The following is a 21,244-nucleotide window of genomic DNA, read 5'->3' as shown; positions in this document are numbered from 1 at the left end:
CAATTCCAAAGAGTATGCATTATTGAGAGGAGTAAATGGGTCCAGGATGAACATCATGGCTCATTAATAGTGAATGTGATTACTGTTTCTGGGAAAACAGCAGTCTGGGCAAAGGGGAAGATAATTGAAATGGTCAAATCTAAACTAAAGACTTCCTTGTTTACTCAGCACCAACTGTTACTGTCTAGTCAAACTCATGATTAAAGCTGACATCTCTCGCCGCCAAGTGTCCTGCTATGATGTCAGTTGCTCACACCAAAAACTTCTTTACTCCACTTTTGACCAGTGGTCTCCTGTGCCCGACTTCAAGGGGTTTAGAGGAGGGTTGGGAGTCATTCATTTTTTATGATCTCAGCTTTTGTGTCAACTATGCCTCAATTACCAACAGGGTTTTTGACAAAGCCGAGAGAGAATATGAGCGAGCATTTCTGAAAAGTAGTACTTAGAAAGTAGAGGTGTCGGCTGAGTGAAGGTCACACACCAGGGGTGCTGACTGAGTGACTTCCACTGTTTGACACGCAGACTTACTAAGTGACACCGCACAGATACCAGATTTGGTTTGACGTGAACTCAGATTATCGTGGTGCCCCCCCAAGGGGTTCCCATGCTGAACGAACAGATGCTTCCTCCTCTTCCTCTCCTCTCCTGCTGCCTCCCGTCTTTCGGTTACATATGCTCCAGGGTGATGGACGACAAAGAGGCTGGCTGCAGTTTACACCAGACATACCAGGCACCATTAGGAACCATTTTCTGCCCATTTGCCTGATAGCTGCTATCACTTATAGAAGTGATTTGCTCTCTGTCTGTGCACTGAGTGTCCCCAGTGATGGATCTCTCATTGATTTGCCAATGTTGGGGATCACTAAGAGAACAGCAGCAAGCAAGCAGATGTGCCAGTCAGCTCCCAACTATCTATCAGCCGCCGGTGAAGGGGGGACAGTTTAAGCCTCTTTAAGAATCCCATTCACTGTGACTTACTAAAAGTGCTTATGCTAATCTTGTTATCGCTTCAGGCCTCTGGTAATGGAGGATAGGAAGCTGTTGGGAGGTCGTGGGGCATATTATTTTGTTCACAAGCACCAAGTAGTCCGAAACTATAACATGCTACTGGCTGCATTGCACTCGCCCATCTCTGAATAAATTTTACACACACACACACACACACACACACACACACACACACACACACACACACACACACACACACACACACACATCTGCTTGGCTTTAGGGCTTTCATAACCAGCTCACACCAGGATTATGAATTGTCTGTGTTTCTGTGCGCTAATCTTATTTATTGCTCAGAGTGATCACATCGAAGTGTGCTTGTTAAGTTGAGATATCAAATCATGGTGTTGCGTTTAACGTGAATTTCACGTTAATTGGGCACATAAAGCATACACGCTAACACACATGGGGATATGGGCAGAAAATAACAGCGCACATGGCCTCACAGCTATTGTTTGATCAGTTGTCACCCGCTGCAGCTGATGGGACGCAGCCACTTCGGGGAAAATTGAGAATGTCAGGTAGCTCTTCATAAACAAGGCTTTAAAGGTCTTTTGATCTAACTGTGACTATGTTTGATGATGTAGATTAGAACCTGTAGGCCGCTAACATCTCTGCACAGCCCTACAGCGAGAGATTTGAAATGTAGATGCAATGGCTACGCTCTTTTGAAGAGATCTCACCTTTAGTGACCGGGTGGAACGAAGCTAGGACGTGATGAGGATCCTGAGATGAAGCATGATCAAATTAAGGTCAATTTGTGATTGACGTCTGGTGGCTTGATGGGAGGAGAGACTGAGGCACAGGGGACTAGAGACTAGTGTTGACTAGTGTAGTACAAGCTTCACACAATCTGGACCAATCAAATGAGGACAAAGAATGTCTACCGTGCAACAAAAACGCAAAGGGAAGCCAACGCTGTTAAGCACTGAACAGACAGTTGCAAGTGGCAGATTATCTGAGCACAAGCAGACACTGAAAACAAAGTGAGTGTGATCACAACTTTGTCATTGAGACTGGTGGACACAGACAAACCCGGCAACCCAGAGAAGAGTCCGTCTGCCACAAACAAGCCTTACAGACTGAGCAACACTTAATGCTACACTGCAGTCTGTTTGAAGACAGTAAGAAGAAGCGAGCTCTCTACCAAAATAAAACTCGACACGCTCTCAGACTTCAAAGCACTCTCATTATAATGTGCTGTGTAGGGCCGCAAAGCGCTATTTTCATGATTGATTAATCTGTTTTTTAATCTGTCAGGGGTGGATGAAGTACTCAAAGCCTTTATGGAAGTAAATATACAACAATTTTCAAAGGACTCCGAGATGAGTAAAAATTCTAAATTTTTTAATATACCATTATGAATTATACTACTGTAAAGGTACACAAGTAGTAGCTGTAGAATGCATTTACAGTACGTGTGAAACATTCTGCTCCACAAATTAGCATTTATTTCTGCAATCATTGGTTTTTATATTAGATCTTCTTTCGGCCTCAAACAGTTATTCAAATGAAACCTAAAGTGAAATGTGACAAGGAGCCCAACTAGACACTGCTGACAATTAGTCAGCTGATCCATTAGTCGATTGACAGAAACTTAATCGCCAACTATTTTGATGATAGATTTATCATTTCAGTTATTTTTCATGCAACAAAATGGTGTTTTCAGCCTCTTAAATGTGGGGATCTTCTGCTTTTCTGTGATTTATATGATATAAAACCAATATCTTTGAGTTTTGGACTGACAAAACAAGACATTTTAAGACATCACATCGGACTAATGATAACTACAGCAGTCAGATAAATGTGTAAAAAGTACAATAATTCCCTCTGAAATGAAATGGAATAAAAGTATAATGTATAGCATAAAATGGAAATAGTCATTTAAAGTACTTCAAAACTGTGCTTAAGAGTTAGTGTACTTAATCATGTTCAACCTCTGAAATCAGATGATCATTTAGTAAAGCCAAAAAACCCGTCAACATTTCTCAGAGCCCAACATCAAATATTCAAATTGTTTGTTTTGTCCAACCAATGATTCAAATCCAAAAATTCATTTCAGTTTATAATGATGTGAAACAGAGAAAAGCAGCCATTCCTAACACTTGGAGAGCCAGCTTTTTTTTTTTCTTTCCCTTTGGCTTGCTTTGCATGACAAATGACCTAAATGATTAATCCCGTGATGATTAGGTGGTGAGTCGTAGTGGTGTAATGTGCAAACCACTTCCTGCCATTTGAATTGTGAATTATTATACTTACATTGTAAACCTTGCGCAACCTACTTTCGCAACAGCGTGGTTAATTATGGCCATGCAGATGAAGCAGTTTTGAGTTTGACAGACAGAGAGAGGATGAGAGAGGAGACAGGTGTATACAGACGGAGAGACTGAAACTGAGGCAGAGGAAAGAGAGAGGCAGTCTATATTTAGGTGGAGACAGACTAAGAGAGGGAAAAGAGAGCTGATAAGAGGACCAGAGGTGAAAAAGAGGGTGAGGTGTAGAAAGAGCAGGAAACTGAACGATGAATAACAACCTGTACTGTTCTTTGGTGTGACACTTGAGCAAATGGAGACAGAAATAAAACCCAACTGTCTTGACATTTAGAGCATTCATAGACGGCCTTCAGATGTGCAACGAGTGATGTACACGGCTCGAAAATCCACTGTAGCAACGCTGACAGGGTGGAGCGCTGTGCTCGACGTCTGCAGCGGCAGTCCTGGTATTCACTGGGTATCTCAGCTCCTCTCTCGCTCTCTCTCTCACACGCACACACACACTCTCACTCTCTCCTCTGTTACCTTGGCAACATATTTTCTGCATGGAAATAGCATCTCTTGCTGTGCTCACCGCAGAAAAAAAAGGCACTTCAAGAGGTTTTAAACGTGTCCAGAACAGATTTACATTCAGAGATTTGACCTACAGATTGGATGGAGCTGAGTTATGCCAGTCTGCATGCCTAACCATCACATCGGCTCTGTGGTCGAGCAATGGGGGAGTTAAAGTCACTGACAGGCTTCCACTGTATGTAACTGAGGATGAAGTCCATTTGTACAAGTCTGTATTTGCAGAGTAACATTTGCTCACCTTTAATGGGCTTAAATGAGCATGTCTTACATTATATGAAGATTTAAACTGAATATTAGCGCATACAATTTAATGTTTACTCTGCTGGTTGTTTGCCTCAGGATTTATTTACATCCAGCACCACGTGACTGTGTATTTCGGCTCTTGACAAGCAGAGCACAAGCGAGAGGAGGATCTCTGCAGAAGTGTTATTAAGAAATGCAAAATAAATAATAAAGCACAGAGGGCTGAAGGTAGATCTGTAAAGATTTCCTGATTTAGTCTCCACTCACAGATGAAGGGGTTTAGTGCAGCTACGGTGGGTATCTCACCGCTGAGGCTGCCTGGCATGCTTCACTATGATAAACCTGTGTTTGCTTGCCGCCAGTGCAACAGAGAGGGAGACAAACTAATGAAAGAAAATCCAGCCGACGAGATTGTAGGCGAGATCAGACTCAGGTTGCGAATAAGCTAAGACTTGGCCAAAGCCGAGAGAGAGAGAGAGAGAGAAGGCAAGAAAGGGAACATCCAGGTAAACATGCAGCACGGAATTAAAAATAGAAAAAACACACACACATACACACAAGTGCCTCGACTCCTGGGAGAGAGAAGCCATAATGAAATAAGCATCTGAAAGAGAGCAGGTGTTGGAGGCTTGACAGACTTCAGCTGCATAACAAGTAGTGCATTTACTCTCCCCTGCCTTTGTCAATCAAAACAACCAATCCTGTGAATAAATGGTGCCTTGGAAAAAAAGAAAAAAGACAGAGACCCCCAAGTGGAATCATGCCTGAATCAGCCTTACAAACTCTGACTCTCTCTCAGACACACAGAGGGTGGACTTACACATCACTCCAGTCAAAGTTGCTCTCAGGTAAAGGTAAAATGTGCCTGGCTCTGAATTTCAAGCAGCAAGTCGGAGCTGTTTGGAGTCCAAAAAAGCCAATAAGACATCAGGAATGCACTGGAGCTGAATCAATGTATCTCCTCACCAGAAACACAAAGCAGGACGGCTCCCTTTGTTTTTCCTCTTCCTCTAGGATCGCTCTGTGTGACAGACAGCGAGAACAGGAGTTTTCAAAAACTGTCTATTTTACTCTGCAGCTTGCCAATGCTGTTGTATGCGCCGCATGGGGATCAGCACCATGGATAGCACGGGCACCTGGGCACAGTCATGAGAGCTGTGTGCCAGAAGGGGGCAGTAAGAAGAGCTGGTCTGGGGTCTGCAGCAGGATGACCAGGATCAGGCCAAAGAGCAGGATCTTAGCAGGGCGCTGAGGTCGACAGTTGTGTTAATCCTGCTGGCTGAGCACAAAATGGAAAGGACTTATGTGTAAACTCAAAAATTGCAAGTGGGGACCTGAGAAGGAAGGAGAAAAATTCCACTTAGCTGATGCTAAGTCTGTTACCCTGAGTCAAACACGGATGAAGACTGACATCTTTACTTTTAATGTCCCTAAAAAAGTCAATTTTGGAAGTCTGTTGCATGTTGCTGCTGGACATTTTCCACAACACGTAATGTTTTAAATGCTTCTAATTTCTTATCTTTTGTGTAGCCACTGATGGATTATTGAATAGACCTATGAGATATAACTATACTAATATCTCTGGTTGGTGAGTTAAAAAGGTTTAACCAAAACGCCATCTAAAAAACAAAGAAGCATAAAGAACAACAAAGATGGATTGTGACAAAGATTGGTTGGTATTCAGTCCATTACTTAAGTAAAAAGTAGCAATGTATATATATATATAAATATTCCATTGCAAGTGATGGACGTGCATTAGAAATTGTACTTAAGCAAGAGAGTATTAAAAATAAAAGCAGTCATTATGCAGAAAGGCGCCTGTCAGTGTTATATCATTATACTATTGGATCATTATTACTGATGCATTAACACGTCAGCACCACTTAAGTGTTGGAACCCGCTTGAGGTCAAGCTACTTCTAACTGCTTTATATTCTGTGAGTTAACCTATAACAACGGAGCCTATTTCATAATAAAAAGATCATGTTTTTCAAATGTAAAATAAGTCTCAACAATCTGCACAGTAACTAGTGACATCAAATACATGGATTTCCTTCAAAAAAAACAAAAACAAAAACAAAACAGCACATTCCAAACACTACGTAGTTCAGATCAAGAAGAATAACAAACATTAGTCAGTGAAAAAGATCCACTTAAGAAAAGCTTTCGCATATTTCGACAGGGTTGGAATGACCCATTTTATTGTGGGCAGTTGAGATACATGGGTGTAAATATCAACAAAGGAAGTTAATGGTTGACTTCTGTACATTACATTCTAACAAAGAAAGTGATGGTCTCGCAGTCAATTCAATGTACGCTCCAGATACTTTAACTGAGACACGCTCTGAGTAAGCTTATATTACTCATTCATCTGTGTAAAGACAGCTCATAGAAAATATAAAGCAACTCATGACTAAAAGTTTAATCGGTTAACACTTTAAATCACACCTCTATCTATGTCTACGTATTTTCAATACAGCCATACAGTACAAGTATACAAGGTTATTTTGTGGTTAGAGAAAAAATACAACCAAAGGTATGGAAATGCAAACATACAGCTGTTTTTTAACTTGTCATACATGTGAAACAGGTCACGCAAGGCCAGCGGCCTTTTGTATCATAGGTTGATCTCATAATGCAGGAGGAGAAAGAAAAAAAAAAAATCACAATTTTACTAAACACAGCCTGAGTCAAGTGTACAATATGCACACTTGAGGAAAATAAAAGCTATGTGAGAAAATAAAAATACTAATAGATTGCTGCTTCTCTCCTCGCTCTGGTAAAAATAAGTCTCTGATGTTTGTCCATGAGTTCCATCTTCTGGCAGCCAAGTGCCACTGGAGAAACAAAGGGACTGCGTTGGCCGGGGCATTGGGGAAATAGTCAGTGTGTTCCTCATCCAAGATGACAGCAGAAGAAAAGAGATGCAGGGAAACTAGCTGAATTTCATTGTTTTTAAGTCTCTTAATCTGTCAGATTTTTTCATATAAATCAATAAGTCTCAAGCTTTTCATTCCGTTCAAAGAGGTTTCACATGTGCCGCTAAGATGCTCTTTTCCTCCACATTGGTGTGGCTTGACTCTGTCAGAAGGACTCTCATTGGTTATTTTTGGCTTTGGCGTGTGTGAGAATGTGAGACTTTAGGTTGGTCGACTGCGCGAACTTCTTGTTGCAGCCGTCGAAGGGGCAGACGTAGGGCCGGTCTCCAGTGTGGATCCGCACATGTGTGCGCAGGTTGAAGTCCAGAGAAAACCGCTTCCCACAGCCTTCAAAGGTGCACTAAAAGAGGGAGAGGAGCAGAGGGGTCAGTCTCCACATTGATCATACATTGTGAACACCCAACTTCTGGACTTCACTGACAATTTGTTAACATCTTCCCTTAACAAATATTGACCACAGCTTAGCAACAGCACGCCTGTCACGCTTTGGACTTCTCTACACGTTGAAGTAGTGGCTGTAGAGCTATACACTGCATTTCAACTAAACCAAAAACACCAGAGCAGAAGTGGACAGAAAGGACTAAACAGTGTATTGATCTGCTCTAACTAAAGCCACAATCGTTAGCTATCAGGCTAACTACTTAACCACGAACAGTATGGACCTTTGTTTGACATAAGGAAGTTTACACTTCAGCAACCCCAGCCAGCATTACCCAAAATAATCTTATGGTGACTGAACACATAGGTTAGAGTTGCTCCTAAAACCCCTTTCTACTGTAACATTACAGTGAAACATAGTGTTTGAAAATGCAAACAATAAGAGTAAGCAGCCAAACAGGTTCACGTTAGGACAAAATTACAGTCTGAGCTCACACTTTCCTTTATCATTCTACTACAAGGACCAATTAGCTGGACACTGCAATACAAAACAATACTGATTGTGGGGCAGGCAGTTTGACTCTTGGTCTTGCTGTGCAAGTGTGTATGTAGCAATCAAATATATAATACAGTAAAATTCTTCTCTAGGCCTCTCATTTAAAGTTATCAGCCAGATGGAAACATTGTTTTCAATGAGCTTATAGAACTTAATTAGATACAATAGCTATGCAGCTACAGCTGTTACTGTAAACTGTGGTGTCATTTGACTCAGCAAAATCAACAGCTGTGGGCCAATGAGAAGCCTGCTTTGGTCTGCATCTTTACCATGAAAACACAGAACCACTGGTACAAAAGTCTAAGAACACTGATGGAAACTCTGCCATCGTAGCCTAAGTAATTAAGGTGCAGATATATATTACAATATGTAGTAAATTCAAATGATTTTGGAGCAAGTTTAAGATAATGCAAAGCATCAAAATGTTACAAGCCACTGAGACAGATGACCTTGAGTTTTACTGGTGTTGGTAGACAAATTTTGAACCCCATAAGCCAGCAATTACTCAATATCCCATTCTCCTTAGCCTGAAATCAGCATTAAACTGTGATGGGCTTATGTGCTTAAAATGTAAAAATAGTGAGAGTGTATCTGTGCATGGTGGAGTGTGAAGCGCGCCCAGATGCCAACCTGGAAGGGTTTCTCTCCTGTGTGAACAAGTTGGTGACGTTTGAGTTTGGAGCTCTCGACAAACGCCTTGCCGCACTCTGCGCAGACATGCACGCGGGGGCCGTGGGTGTGGAGATGCTTCCTCATGGCTGAGTTATCCCTGAACATCTTTGTGCAGCCCTGGGGACCAGAGAAAGTGCAGCACAAAGTTGACAAACAGCGCACATGGGCAAGTAATGTCAGGTTGTTTGCAGCAGGCATGTAAACTCTGAAGTGGTGCATCAAAATGGCTTTTGTTTTTCCTTGTACACAAATACACAAGAGTCCTCTACATTTTCTATAGTTTCCTTTAATCATGTCTGTGTGTGTGTGTGTGTGTGTGTGTGTGTGTGTGTGTGTGTATATATATATATATATTTAAAACTTTTATATTAGCAAAACATGTAGAGTTCAGATGAGGTTTCATTGTGTCCTTGTAGGTACATGAAAATCAATACACTAAAGTGCTTCCTTCACTTTTAATAACCTTTACAGAAATTTGCAATTACGCAGACAGCAACAATGTTCAGACCATCAAACAACAGATTGTTATGTTATTATAGATTGTTGTTACACTCACTTTATGAGGACAGGCTATCGTCCGGGGAGCATCGTCCTCTTTGACTTTCCTGGGCTTCATCCTGTGTCCCAAAAAAAAGATGTGGGTTGGAGTTTTTAACAAACAAAAACAGAGACACATCGTGCAAAGCCATCCCTTTTGATGCAAGCACCCATCATCTCCTGGTCCAGTTTTAATGTTGATTTTTTTTTTTTTAGTTAATCAATAACCTTTATCAGTAAGAGGTAGCAGAAATGTCCCCACATGGCATTTCACCTCGAGATGACACACATTTATGGCAAAACCGAAAAGTTTCTGTGAAGTTCTTATGATAAATAATTACATCATGCCTGCTTGGTGTGAGCAGTCACTGGTCTCGCTGCTTTGCAGCTCCTGGTTGGACCAAACAAGCAACTGAAGTGGGCCAAATTTAGTTTTATTACGACTGACAGTTCTGACCGTGTTCTGACATCTTATAGATCATACAATTAGATGTCAAAATGACAGGGTGCATATAATGATCATTGCATAACTGTTAGTTGCTAAACTGGCGCCACTGAACACCTTTTTTTCCTTTTAACTTTTTTGATGGTCACCTGAGACACCACCAAAACACAATTTCGTGCCACACCACAGGCATCATTTCACACAGTGTTTACGTGTGCTTCAAAAGACACACAGACGCTTAACCTGAGGGGAAGAAAAAACTATGGCATTGTCAGTAGGAAATAAATCTTTTGTTGAACATATTGGAGGTTTCTCTGCCCCTTCCTGTAAATGAGGTAGCCAAAAGTTCAGCTGAGGCAGGAAATACAACCACTGATGGAAGAATGTGCTCTAAACTGCTTTGTTTTTACATGTGTGATCTTTCCTTCACAGCCTATTCTATTCATCTTTGTGACTGAACAGTGATATCTTCCTGCTTGTGTCCCCTCAGGTAACAGACCCCATCACACACTCACCTGGCAAACTCCGCCAGCTGTTTGGGGTCTGAGAGGTCGATCCCCGGGATGCCACCAGGGGGCAGCTTCTTCCCCGTCATGTACTCGGAGTAGTCCGGAGGGGAGTTCTCCCCGACGATCTGCTCCTCCACCACTGACTCATGGTCAATGTCTTTATTGTCATCTAGAAACACATTACAGAGACTGAACCGATAACATACGTGTTTCCCCCTGGCTAAAGGTGGGAGGGAGGGCAAACACATCTGCAGCCGCTTAGGCTATGAGGTGATATCAGGAGCCACATTACTGTTGCATTAAGTACTATGGATTTGTATTATTAACAAAATGACCCAATTTCACATATTCGCCTCCTCCTGCTATTAATTTTACAGGTGTTAAAATCATAAATAATAATTAACTAATGCTAATGGGACCCTGCTAACCGTAATAACAAAATTACATACGACAAACAAGAAAAGTAGAAAACATAAAGACAAAAGTTTGGCAGACTAACATCTAGTTATCTGCAGAAATTTTTTAATAATAATTTCATCTACAGTTTTAGTTAAATTAGAATTTTCTGGCTTTGTTTCTCAGATATACACTTTTTTTTTAGAGCACAGGACTCTACCTCCCTTCAGTGAAGACGTGAGTACAAATAAGAAGCAAAACCACTGAATCCTACTGTAAAGCAACCAGCAGGGTGCACTAAAAATAGCTCAAAGTAGCTGCTGCGTCCTCAATATTAACACTTTGACCAGCAGTGAGTGTTTATTTTTTAATCTGACTGTAATATAAAACCAGCAAGCATTAAAATATAAGCTATTCGTTGCCTTATTAAGACCCTTTTCCGTAATGATGGATCACCACTGGGTCATTCCCCCGCTGCTCAGAGGCAGCAGCTAGCTAACCTGACGCAGACGTAAAGCTGTCTGATGAACCAACAGCAAACAGCTAACTGCTAAACGATTTACTGCATAAAAAGTCCCACAATCTAAATCCCACACATATTAAACTTCCACACGCTCCTCATGTCCCTCCGTCGCTGCACCAGCTGCAGTTGAACACCACATTCGCCACAGTTTTGCGGCCTGCACATAACCCAAACCCAGCTGTCTCGATCTCCCCCAAGCACCGCCGCCATCTCTGCCTGACCGCCACAATCGCCATTTTTTCGGGGCCGCCGCCATACTTACTAGTCTCGGGGAATATGGCGGCGCCCAGCAACACCTAAAACATGGCCTCCCTTCAAAACAAAAACATTTCGCTATGCTATAATAAGGTTTTGCATCGAAAACTTGCATTATTTGTTGCTTTTCACAACGGTGCAACGGAGCACTCCAGGAACTAGTCTGGTGCAGCAGGACAACGCCCTGGCAACGAGGCCTCATGCAACGGCTAACAACGGATCTGACAGACCACCACAGGGCTAACGTTAACGTTACTTACCCGACGCCCACATTGTAACAGAAAATTCCCCCTCCAGTGTCTTTATTTGCACCTGCTTCTGTTCCCATTTTCTTCCGCCAGCCTCCGCGCCACTTAAATAGCTCTTTTTGCCCGCTTTCTTGCCTCCAGTGCCGCCTCCCCGTTTCACCCGACCCACTGAGCTCTTCCCAGCCACAGTCACCAAAGTCTGTTCGATGTACTCATCCTCCACCCCAGGAGCCGGTACCGGGATGAGGATCTGGTCCTCGAACCCGCTGCCGCCGTCCGTGTGCAGGTCCGAATCATCCCCACCGACCACCTCCTCCCGGGTCTGGACCAGGATCACCTCCTGATGGTGGTGGATCGAGCTGGGGTCGTCGGTGACCAGCGGCTGGAGCGCGATCATGGGCTGCCCATCGTCGTCATCGTCATCCCCGCCGACCACCGTGGTCTCGATAGTCTCCACCGGTATCGTTTCCACCTCTATCTCGTGAAGCTCCACGATCTCGGCCGGCATCTCCGAGCCGTCTGTCTCAATGTACAGCGTATCTCCGGATGCCATATTGAATTCCGCCAGCTTGCCTCTCTCATTCACGCCGTGTTGTGCTCCTTTTTGGACCTCACAAACACACTCACACACCCCCGGCTCTGCTCCTGCCTCTGTCTCCTCTCCCTCTTCTTCGATAACAACTCTCTTCACTCCGTCCCACACCAGTTCTCGTCGCCACAATGCTCTCTAATAGAGAAACATCGCGAGACTTTGGTGAACCCAGCGATAACAGTGCTGCTGGTGGTAGCGGTTGTACCAGGGGGTTCCCAAACTTTGTTGACATGATGTTATGTTATATTTGTCACAAAAGCAGTAATGTGATTTTTTTTTCACATGAATGAACTGGTAAATTACATAATGTTTAGGAATTAGAAGCGCAACTATTATTGAATTTCACTTGCCGTATAGATTATGTTTTCAAAGGATAATTTTGTCTACAAAATGTCTAAAATAGCAAATATCCATCACAAGTGACCTGATGCCAAAATTATGTAGCCTATTAAACTGGCTTATCCTGATCAGCAACTTTTGAAGCAAAGAATTGAACGTGAATGGGATGAGATGGGAAGCAAGCCTTGCCTATCCAGCAAAAATTGAATTGACTTTAATTGATTGATTATTTTTATTAGATAGTCTTAACTGGCTTTATTTGAACTGTTTTAATAGTCCAACACAGCTGGAAACATGCAGATTTTTTGCACAAAGAAAAGAGTTAATCAACTTGAACTTGAAGTATAGAGTACCGACATAAATCAACTTTGCCCTTGCTGCATCCGTTGAAGTCTATTGTTAGATCTACACAATGATGATCAGACCTAAGTCTAAATAAAGCTACACTGGCTATAGACATATGAATGGCCAATTAAAGGAAGAAACTGCTGTTGCACTGCTCTCCATGGGTTCAAGCTTCCCATCATGTTGCATGAGTGTCCACGCCTCAGTTTTTGCATTTGATGACATTCTAATCAATATTTGCAGCAACTCTGTTTATATGGACTGATGCATGCTCTCACTGACAATAAAGCCTGCAGCGTTTAATCCCACCTGCCAAATATTGTGCGTGCATGCAAAATGTGGATACTGTTACTTAGCAAGTGATTTTTAAAACCAGTAAAGTTTCAATAAAGTGAGAGCCAATGTTCATCTTCCTGCCTACAAGTCTCAGCCAATTGCATGTAGTGGTTGGTAGCATTACAGTATTTATGTAGCTGATATGCTAGAGCTGAAAAAGTATGTTGTTTTACTTCAATTTTATGTAAATAGCACAAGAGCCTGCAGCAAATAGGGGACACACCACAAGCCCATGCTGAATCTATGAGGTGGAGTTATCATTAATTCACAATAAATTTTACATTTACAGATAATTAAACACTTTCATGAGTACCTAGTAATGCACAAAGAGCGTGCTACATTAATTGATCATTTGGGCTTATTTTTGGAATCTATTTAGCAAATATTTTTGCAGGACACTTTAACAGCATCCTACATTGTGTGCAACACTTTCATAACACAATAAGGTTGCACAGAAGCAGCTCAGATGTTTCACACTTCTCTGTACAGCACCAGCTGCCATTTATGGAGCCTATTTAATAAGCACATATTTTTGCGTTAGGAAAAAAAAAAATAAATGAAAAGAAAAATTGAGTCTGACAAAAGCACCAGACAGGCATCAAAGTAGCGCCCAAACAAGCACAAAAGGAAAGAGACAGCCTCGTTTATCCAAGACATTGTTCACAGTTTTATTTGAATTCATTTTAAACTTAGTGCGTTTCTTTTGTTGTTATTGTTGTCAAACCAGGAAGCACTTTGTCGTAAAAGGAGAGAATAAAATGAACGATACTTCACCATATCCTTGCAGCCAATAAACATTTTATTAACAACATGATCACAAATACTCTTGTGTATTATTTAATTTTTTTTGTTTTGTTTTGTTTTGTTTATAAGATCGCAATATCCAAAGAAGTTTATTCCACCCTCAGTTTCAGGTCAGAGCCTGCTTTTTTTCTGCCATGGTTCCACACATATCTGTGTTGGCGAAAAGGATAAAAAACCTTTAAAAAATGTTCGATGTTAGAGGACGAGAAACAATTTTTTGGATGTGCTTGCAATTGTATCTAAAACAAAAACAAATGAAAATATTCAATATAAAATGTAAAAGGCTGACATAAAATGATGTGCAATAATAATGATCAACATTATCATTACTATCATATTCTCATTATCATTTCCTCATTATTACCATTGCACTCACTACACTACCACTATTCATATTAACATTACGCTGACAATCATAAAAATGATAGTAATAATAATAATGAAAATGATAGTAATAATAATAAAAAAGTGTGTGGAGAAAAAAAAGCAAAACAAATAAAATCATTAGAATTTTATCCATTTTCCTTCAGGTGGAGGACAGAGGGGTGAACTGGGCTAACAAACAGACAGAAAATGTTAAGAAATCAGAGTAATCAGTGCGAGAGCGAGCCCCGGTCACGTCCATCTCTCCGAACAAACAAACCAAACGTTACACAGACACGTCTGCGGTGTTACAGCAACGTTGCTGCATTGCTTCAACACCGCAGCTGGACAGGATGAGTAGATGTCACAGTTTGGGCCTCCGTTCCTGACTTCTCTTCCTCCTCCTGCTCCTCCTCCTCCTCTTCAGGGCCGCAGCAGCTGCTGCAGGGGAAAAGGAACCACCACGAAAAGGTGGCTCATGTCGCGGAGTGGCTCTGAAAGATTATGTCGTGCTAATTCGACTGAGTTCATGTCTAATGGCTGTAGGCAGAAAAGAGAAAACAAAGGAACATATACAACCAGTTAGATTAATATATCCTCATAACATCAAACCCTGTCTGCAGTGAGAAGTTAAAGGCGCATGAAGTTCAGTTTAGTCGCCATGCGCAATACTACATATCCTGTGAAAACAGTTGGAGCTTTCCAAAGTGTGAAAAATTAACCCTGATTATATTATAGTGATGTCATCAGGGTTATCTTCATGGGATGCTCCTTTAAAGAAAGTGGTGGGACAGACGTATCATGAAAAATAAACAAAGGAAAAAAGAGAAAATAATGCATTCATTAATATCATTGACTGCAAATGATCCTATTAGTGATATCGTTTATTTCTGTTTATTTACTTTAACTATTGACTGAAAATATGACTAATATTTAGTCAATTACCAGGATTACGTTGTAATGTATTATTATTTTTACTATAATATAGTATGTGCATGTACAGTGTAATGTACAATGTACTGTGTAATATTCATGCAATATCTGGATTATTTTGTAATTTATTCGCATTTTCATTATGATACTGTAGAAATCTATGTATATGTGTAAGATATTTTGGATTATATTTTGTCGTGATAATTGATAAAACATGTCTAATAATTTGTCATTACAGTTTCTGTAATGTAAAGTCATTTATTAAACTTTTCTGCAATGTATTATAATTTTTTATCATAGATGATATAAATGTATGTAGAATCAATGTGTAGCTTCCTCTGTAATGTAATATGTGTGAGATAATGTAAACATGTAGGGACTGAAGATGATATTATTCAGGAGTTTTCAGGCTTACATGAACAATTTCTAACATATTTAACATAATCTGCAATTCATTCCGATGTCAATTTATCATATTTGGACATATTTGTGATAAACATCCCTATAATTTGAGTTATTTCACACATTTTATTTAATCCAGTAATAACATTGAGTAATAATGTAATTCAATACAAGGTATTCACTTTGTTCTTATCTGTGATCATTATAGATGATCTACCCACGTTTTTAAAATGCTGCTTGTCTATGTACTGTAAGCTTTGATCTATTAAATTTCCATGTTCAGGTTTCTGGGACTCTAGTGCAACCTAGTGGTCACAGCTCAACATAACACCTAACTCCCATCGTCCCACTGGTTAGACTTCCAATTAAATATTCATCAGCATGAATTAGGCAAGAGACGGTGCTCCAAAATGTTGATTGATTACCCCTCTTCAGTGTTTCAAGAGGAAATTAAACATACCATCGATGATTTCATCCTTCACTTTGTGCAATTCACGAAACACCTCTTCCAAGATTTCCTAACGATGCACAAACAAATGGATAACATCAGTGTTCGTAGTACCACACATATTTATTTGCTGTAGAAATTCTTGAACACAGCAAGCAAATAAACTTTTGGGAAATACATGATTTCTGTTTTGCCAAAACATAAGTAACAAAATCGTGGCTGCTGGTTAGTGTTCAGTGTGTTTTCTTCACCTGTTTCATTCTGTCAAGGTCTAACGAGTCTGTGTCACTGCCACCCCCCGCGGGCCGTACCCTGCATGACAACACAATCTCTGTTAGACTCACTCCCGTCGTTCGGCTTCACAGACACATATCCAATGAGCTGTGACACCGCCGGCTCTCACCTTGAAACCATTGACCTGTCTGCAGAGTTAGCTCGGTCCCACGGCTTCTTTGCACCATCTAAACAACAGGAACGGGTCAGGCAGAGAAACCAGCAAGGGTTTATTAACATTATCTGAGGCAGACTTTGAGCCATAACCAGAAAGGTACAGACAGGAGGACAGACTGACAGACAGAATCTCTCTGTCTACAATCATCATCAGTTACTTTAGTTTTTACTTCACTTACTTTTTAATCTGACTTCTCTATTGATTTCCCTTTAACATTTACATTATACCTGTGCAGTGGTGGTACTCAGATCCTACACATACTTCAGTGAAAGTAGCAATACTTCAGTGTTTACAAGTAAAGTCGTGCATTCAAAATCTGACCATAAGTACAGTATTCTGAGAAACAGGAACTGAGAGAATCAAAAGTAAAAGTTCTCATAATGCAGGAAAATCCCCTGTGAGTGACAAATTACCATATCTTAAACCATGAGTTTGACAATCCAGATGCACTAATGCATAAGTAGCATTATTAGCTGTTGTAGCTGCTCACAGTGGAGCTCATTTGAACTACTTCAGGATGTTTATTCTAATAAAAATAATTGTTTTTGTATGTTAAATCCTAATCTGTAAAATAGTAACTGAGGCTGTCTTTGTCATGAATTAAAAAGTACAATATTTCCATCTGACGTATCGTTCAGCAACTTCAAAACTGTACTGAAATACAGTACTTGAATGAAGTCCACTTTGTTTCTTTCCACCACTGCATCTGTTACACTCCTGTCTCATGAAATTGGCATCTTTTTTGGCCATGATGTGTTCTTCTCTGTATGTTTTCTATTGCCCTTAATCTCTGACTCAGTCAGGCCTTCACACAGGAATACATGAGGTTGTAACATCGTGGACTGTGCTCAGGTTTCCCCACCTGTGGCGTTCTGTCCACTCCGGGTGCTGGGTGACGGAGAATTTGGGTCATCCTAAAGGAAGACGAAAGGATAACTGTAATAAGCATCCTCAGCATCATCATCATCATCATCATCATCATCATCATGAGCACTTCTATTTGATATTACGCCTTTATTCATCCCACCTGCACAAAACCTCCTCATCTGACTCCTTTGTCTTGTAATTCTTTCCTTATTGCACTAATTTTTTCTCAGTTTGCTTCTCTGTTTTCATCACTTGACAAACAATAAAAATGATGATACACCCAAATAACGTTGATTATTATTATGCTCCTCTAATTACCACCAACATTATCAACATCCATGGCTCAATCATCATCCTAATTATTATAATAAATCACCAGCTTCACGATACTCTTTCATTCACTTACATTTTGGCTGTCCTCTGGCTTCTCTGAGGCTGCTTTCCTTCTGAGGGGGAAGAAGAAGCCTCAACTAAGAACAGGGCATTTCATCCACATCCACGAAGGTCAACAGTTTTAATCATAATAACAATAATCATTAATGAATCCTGAGCCACACATTGATTAAAAGCTTTAATGGTGGCTGCAGGATATCGATGCAAAATGGTTTTGTGGTGTTCTCAACTCAGCTCTGACCTTCGCGCCAACAGAGCGTTCATCTCCTCCATCAGTCCTCCGCTTCCTCCACTTGTTCGGTTGGCATCGTTTTTGGCGCTTGAAGAGCTGTCCTCAGGCTGAGGAGAGGAGAGGAGTGAAGTCCAGAGTTACTTGTTGCTCTCTGATACGTACAAACAGTAAACTTATCAAGTATGTCAGTCAGGCGTTCGGTGGAGATAATCCACTTCCTGCCTCACTTGATTCGTCAAAGCTGCAGAGATAAACTGGTGTCTCACTCTTTGAACGCGGCGCAGTTTGGCTCCAGCGATCATAGCGGCGAGACCCGTCTGGGCGGGGGGCTCATCCCCGTGAATCCCTCCACACATGGGAAGTGGAGGTGGGAGAGGAGGCTGGGGCGCCCCTGCTGAAGGTGGCGGAGGTCCCGGCGGTGGTGGAGGGGGAGGAGGACCACCCATGTTCATGGGGGGAGGTACTACTGGGGGTGCCACGGAGAGCACAGCAGGGTGGCCTTGAAAAGGAGAACCTGAGTGACGTGAAGATGGAGATGAGTCTGTGTGATGCAGTTCTAACTTTGACAGATGATTAAAACACATTTTATTGTAAACAATACAAAACATTTTGCTACATAAACTTCAGCTGACGTGTGCTCTTCAGTGCGAGCACCTGAGTTGGACGACCGTCGCTCCCGCTCCATGTGCGCCTGCATCTGCTGCTGCTGCTCCATCATCTGCCTACAGGGACAGGAAGGAAACGCGCCTGGTCACTTAATATCACAATGTCATGTCTTATTTGTGATTCTGTCACTTCATTATCCTACAGGAAAAGAGCAGCCAAGCATCTCACAGCAGCAGCCAGAGAAAAGTCCCCCTGCCTCAAGGCTGCAGTAGCAGAAGTGACATCCATTGGGCACAAGCGGAGCCCAAACAGCACACAACGCTGACACATTATCACCTTATAAAGTGGATATGAATAACATGTTGTTTGTTTAGACTCATGCTTGTGTCCACCTGACAAATGTAAGTTATTCATTCTCCTTTCAGCTCAGGTTTGGACTCCAACCCAACGGCTGAAAGGCGAAATGCTCGGCTATGTCCTGGCAAGCAGGTCATGGGTTCAACTCCCTAATAATGACATAAGGAAATAAGCTAATTCACTGAAATGTCTCTGTCTTGGAGTTTCAAATTTTCAAGTAAACTTGCTGCTTTTTAACAGCAACTTTATTTTCCATGACTCTGTCACTTTGTGCATGTAAATCGTGGCAGATGGGATGATTTTCTCTGTTCTCATGCTGAAGGCAGCTTTGATTTGTGGAGCTTGTAGACTTCACCTGACTTGAAGACGTCTACTCCTTTACATACGTCAAAGAACTTTTTGGCGCTGCTGCACAATTTCCCCTGCAGCCTTACACCACTCCTCGTCTGTCCAAACCCACGTCACTCTCTCCTTCACGTCCGTCCATCCCTGCGCTCCACCCTGCAGCCACGCCCCTCCCAACTCCCATCAAACCCCTCCTCATCTCTCCTCGCGTCTCTGCCTTTGATGTGGGAAGCATATGTATGTCACGACTCAGGAGAGAGGGAGAAAGGAGGCAGCTCGTGGAGAGGAAGTGGAATTTTCCAGCTGTGTGCTGGAGAGAAGTGCTGAGCCAGCAGCCTCCTCGATGTGACAGCAGCGCACGCAGCAGGAGCAGAGATGCTGAGCAATACTGCCCCGCTACCACTGGAGAGAGCTCAGTCAAATTAATTTGCGTCCGCTGACACACACACACAAACCCGAAATCCACACGCATGAGCACACAATCTCCCGTCACAATCACAGACCTAATCCTTTGTGCCAGAGGTACAGTTTAGCAGACATGGGATCAGAGAGAGCCGTAACTCCCATCATATTTGTTCTCTTAAGCCCTGGCATTTGGCATTTGGATGAACCAATAGGCTAAGCTGGAGTAGGTTTAAAAACAGCAACAAAGACCTAGTTGTGCCTCAGTGTGTCTCTGAAGGGGAGAGAGGAATAGTAGCCACAGTGGAAGAAATGCAGGCCGTTTAGCAAGCCATGGAAACTGCCTCGAGCATTGTTTCAAATACTAAACTGCCTCTATGATTTGGAAAAATGAACATCTTGTGTTGCGGCCTTCTGTAAAGCTCACTGTCTTTGTCTGACTGTTAGCTATAGGAGTTAGTCCTGTGAGGGGGCAGAGGGTATTAAGAGGAGGAGAAGGATAAAAGAGAACAGGAATAAAAGTCAGTGAGGGAAGCTGTCTGGTTATCTCAGCCACGAGAGTTCATATTCTGTCTGAGTAACACATGGGAACGCACTCACGACCATAATCCTCACCACTACTCTCGTTTGGACTGAGTTCACTTCAAGTTCATCCACTGGTTTGGGGACAATTAAGTAAATTTCCCTTAAAAGCCGTCCCACCTGTGCTAAAATACAAGAAGCCTCACCGGAAAACGTTCTGGAAGCCGGCATGTCACAACGCTAATGGGATGATCTAAATATAGCCGACAATCTTTTATGTGTTTTTAAAAATCTGGTCTTTGGAGTATCACTGCGAGTGTGTTCCTGTGCCTATGTTCCATTGCTGGTCTCCAGGACCCCCCTCTTATTTAAAGAGCGTCAGCGTCTCAGCCAGCTTCTCTTTTATGAGCGATGGGATCTTACATGAAAACACAATTTTCTGCCACACTTTGAACCATTTTGGTTATTTCACAGGAGACTTTTTGTGTTTCTGTTTCTGTCTGTGCTCTTCTCACTGGTTTAAAATAGATGTTGGAAACGTTGAATTTAGCAACATTTTCATGGGGTGGCTTGATTATGCTGCCAGGCCACTGCCAATCAGATCTGATCAAATCCAACCTACACAGTGTCTGTGCATTAAATTTTTAATAAATAGAAAATATAATAACACGTTTTCTATCAACTTTGTTTAATGTTGCTTATTCTGTCAATGCTTAAAGGTGCTATAATCAATATTTTTATATTAACAATGGATCAAAGGACTATGCATTAACAGAATCATCACTCGACTGCAGTTCCTGTCAGCTCTGCAGAGTGTTTTAGCTTCTTTTTGCTCATTGGTTTTAACCTGTTTGATTGCTTCTGACTGCCTTCATAGAGTCATTTTCAATGGCAGGTCGCTGTTTTCAGCATATAAATACCCGGCACCAAACAGCAGACAGAACAAGTTAGGG

The 21,244-nt window shown here is 41.7% G+C and overlaps 2 protein-coding genes across 7 annotated transcripts in view; both read right to left on the bottom strand.

The window, feature by feature from the left end:
- Window positions 1-6,266: 6,266 nt before the first annotated feature.
- On the bottom strand, window positions 6,267-12,239 carry yy1b (YY1 transcription factor b). 2 transcript variants are annotated; one of them, XM_070987212.1, is made up of 5 exons: window positions 11,567-12,239; window positions 10,139-10,301; window positions 9,198-9,258; window positions 8,600-8,758; window positions 6,267-7,375 (listed from the first exon to the last, which is right to left on the bottom strand). In XM_070987212.1, exons 1-5 carry the CDS (start codon window positions 12,105-12,107, stop codon window positions 7,193-7,195), a joined length of 1,107 nt encoding a protein of 368 aa, XP_070843313.1. In that variant the 5' UTR covers window positions 12,108-12,239; the 3' UTR covers window positions 6,267-7,192. The 2 variants fall into 2 exon arrangements, with proteins under 2 accessions (XP_070843313.1, XP_070843314.1); XM_070987213.1 differs by having other exon boundaries at window positions 10,139-10,289.
- A 1,570-nt stretch (window positions 12,240-13,809) lies between these two features.
- Window positions 13,810-21,244, bottom strand: part of evlb (Enah/Vasp-like b) — a 43,754-nt gene continuing 36,319 nt past the window's right edge. For 3 of the 5 annotated variants that reach the window (XM_070987207.1, XM_070987205.1, XM_070987210.1), the window contains exons 5-13: window positions 18,714-18,781; window positions 18,326-18,573; window positions 18,069-18,166; window positions 17,841-17,880; window positions 17,430-17,481; window positions 16,520-16,577; window positions 16,368-16,428; window positions 16,129-16,186; window positions 13,810-14,873 (exon numbers count right to left, since the gene is read on the bottom strand). In XM_070987207.1, the coding sequence (XP_070843308.1) occupies window positions 14,836-14,873; window positions 16,129-16,186; window positions 16,368-16,428; window positions 16,520-16,577; window positions 17,430-17,481; window positions 17,841-17,880; window positions 18,069-18,166; window positions 18,326-18,573; window positions 18,714-18,781 (721 nt within the window). In that variant the 3' untranslated portion in view covers window positions 13,810-14,835. The remainder of the gene's footprint in view (window positions 14,874-16,128; window positions 16,187-16,367; window positions 16,429-16,519; window positions 16,578-17,429; window positions 17,482-17,840; window positions 17,881-18,068; window positions 18,167-18,325; window positions 18,574-18,713; window positions 18,782-21,244) is intronic. The other 2 variants (XM_070987209.1, XM_070987206.1) reach the window with 1 other exon arrangement.

This window comes from Chaetodon trifascialis, chromosome 19, assembly GCF_039877785.1.
Source record: "Chaetodon trifascialis isolate fChaTrf1 chromosome 19, fChaTrf1.hap1, whole genome shotgun sequence".
Lineage (NCBI taxonomy): Eukaryota > Metazoa > Chordata > Actinopteri > Chaetodontiformes > Chaetodontidae > Chaetodon > Chaetodon trifascialis.
This window is presented reverse-complemented; position numbering and strand designations above follow the sequence as displayed.

Coding starts and splice junctions, on each gene's coding strand:
- yy1b (XM_070987212.1), bottom strand. CDS start 12,107: ATGGCATCCGGAGATACGCTGTACATTGAGACAGACGGCTCGGAGATG. Junction 10,302..11,566: donor TGTTACAATGTGGGCGTCGG/GTAAGTAACGTT, acceptor ATGTGTTTCTAG/ATGACAATAAAGACATTGAC. Junction 9,259..10,138: donor CAGCTGGCGGAGTTTGCCAG/GTGAGTGTGTGA, acceptor TTTGGGACACAG/GATGAAGCCCAGGAAAGTCA.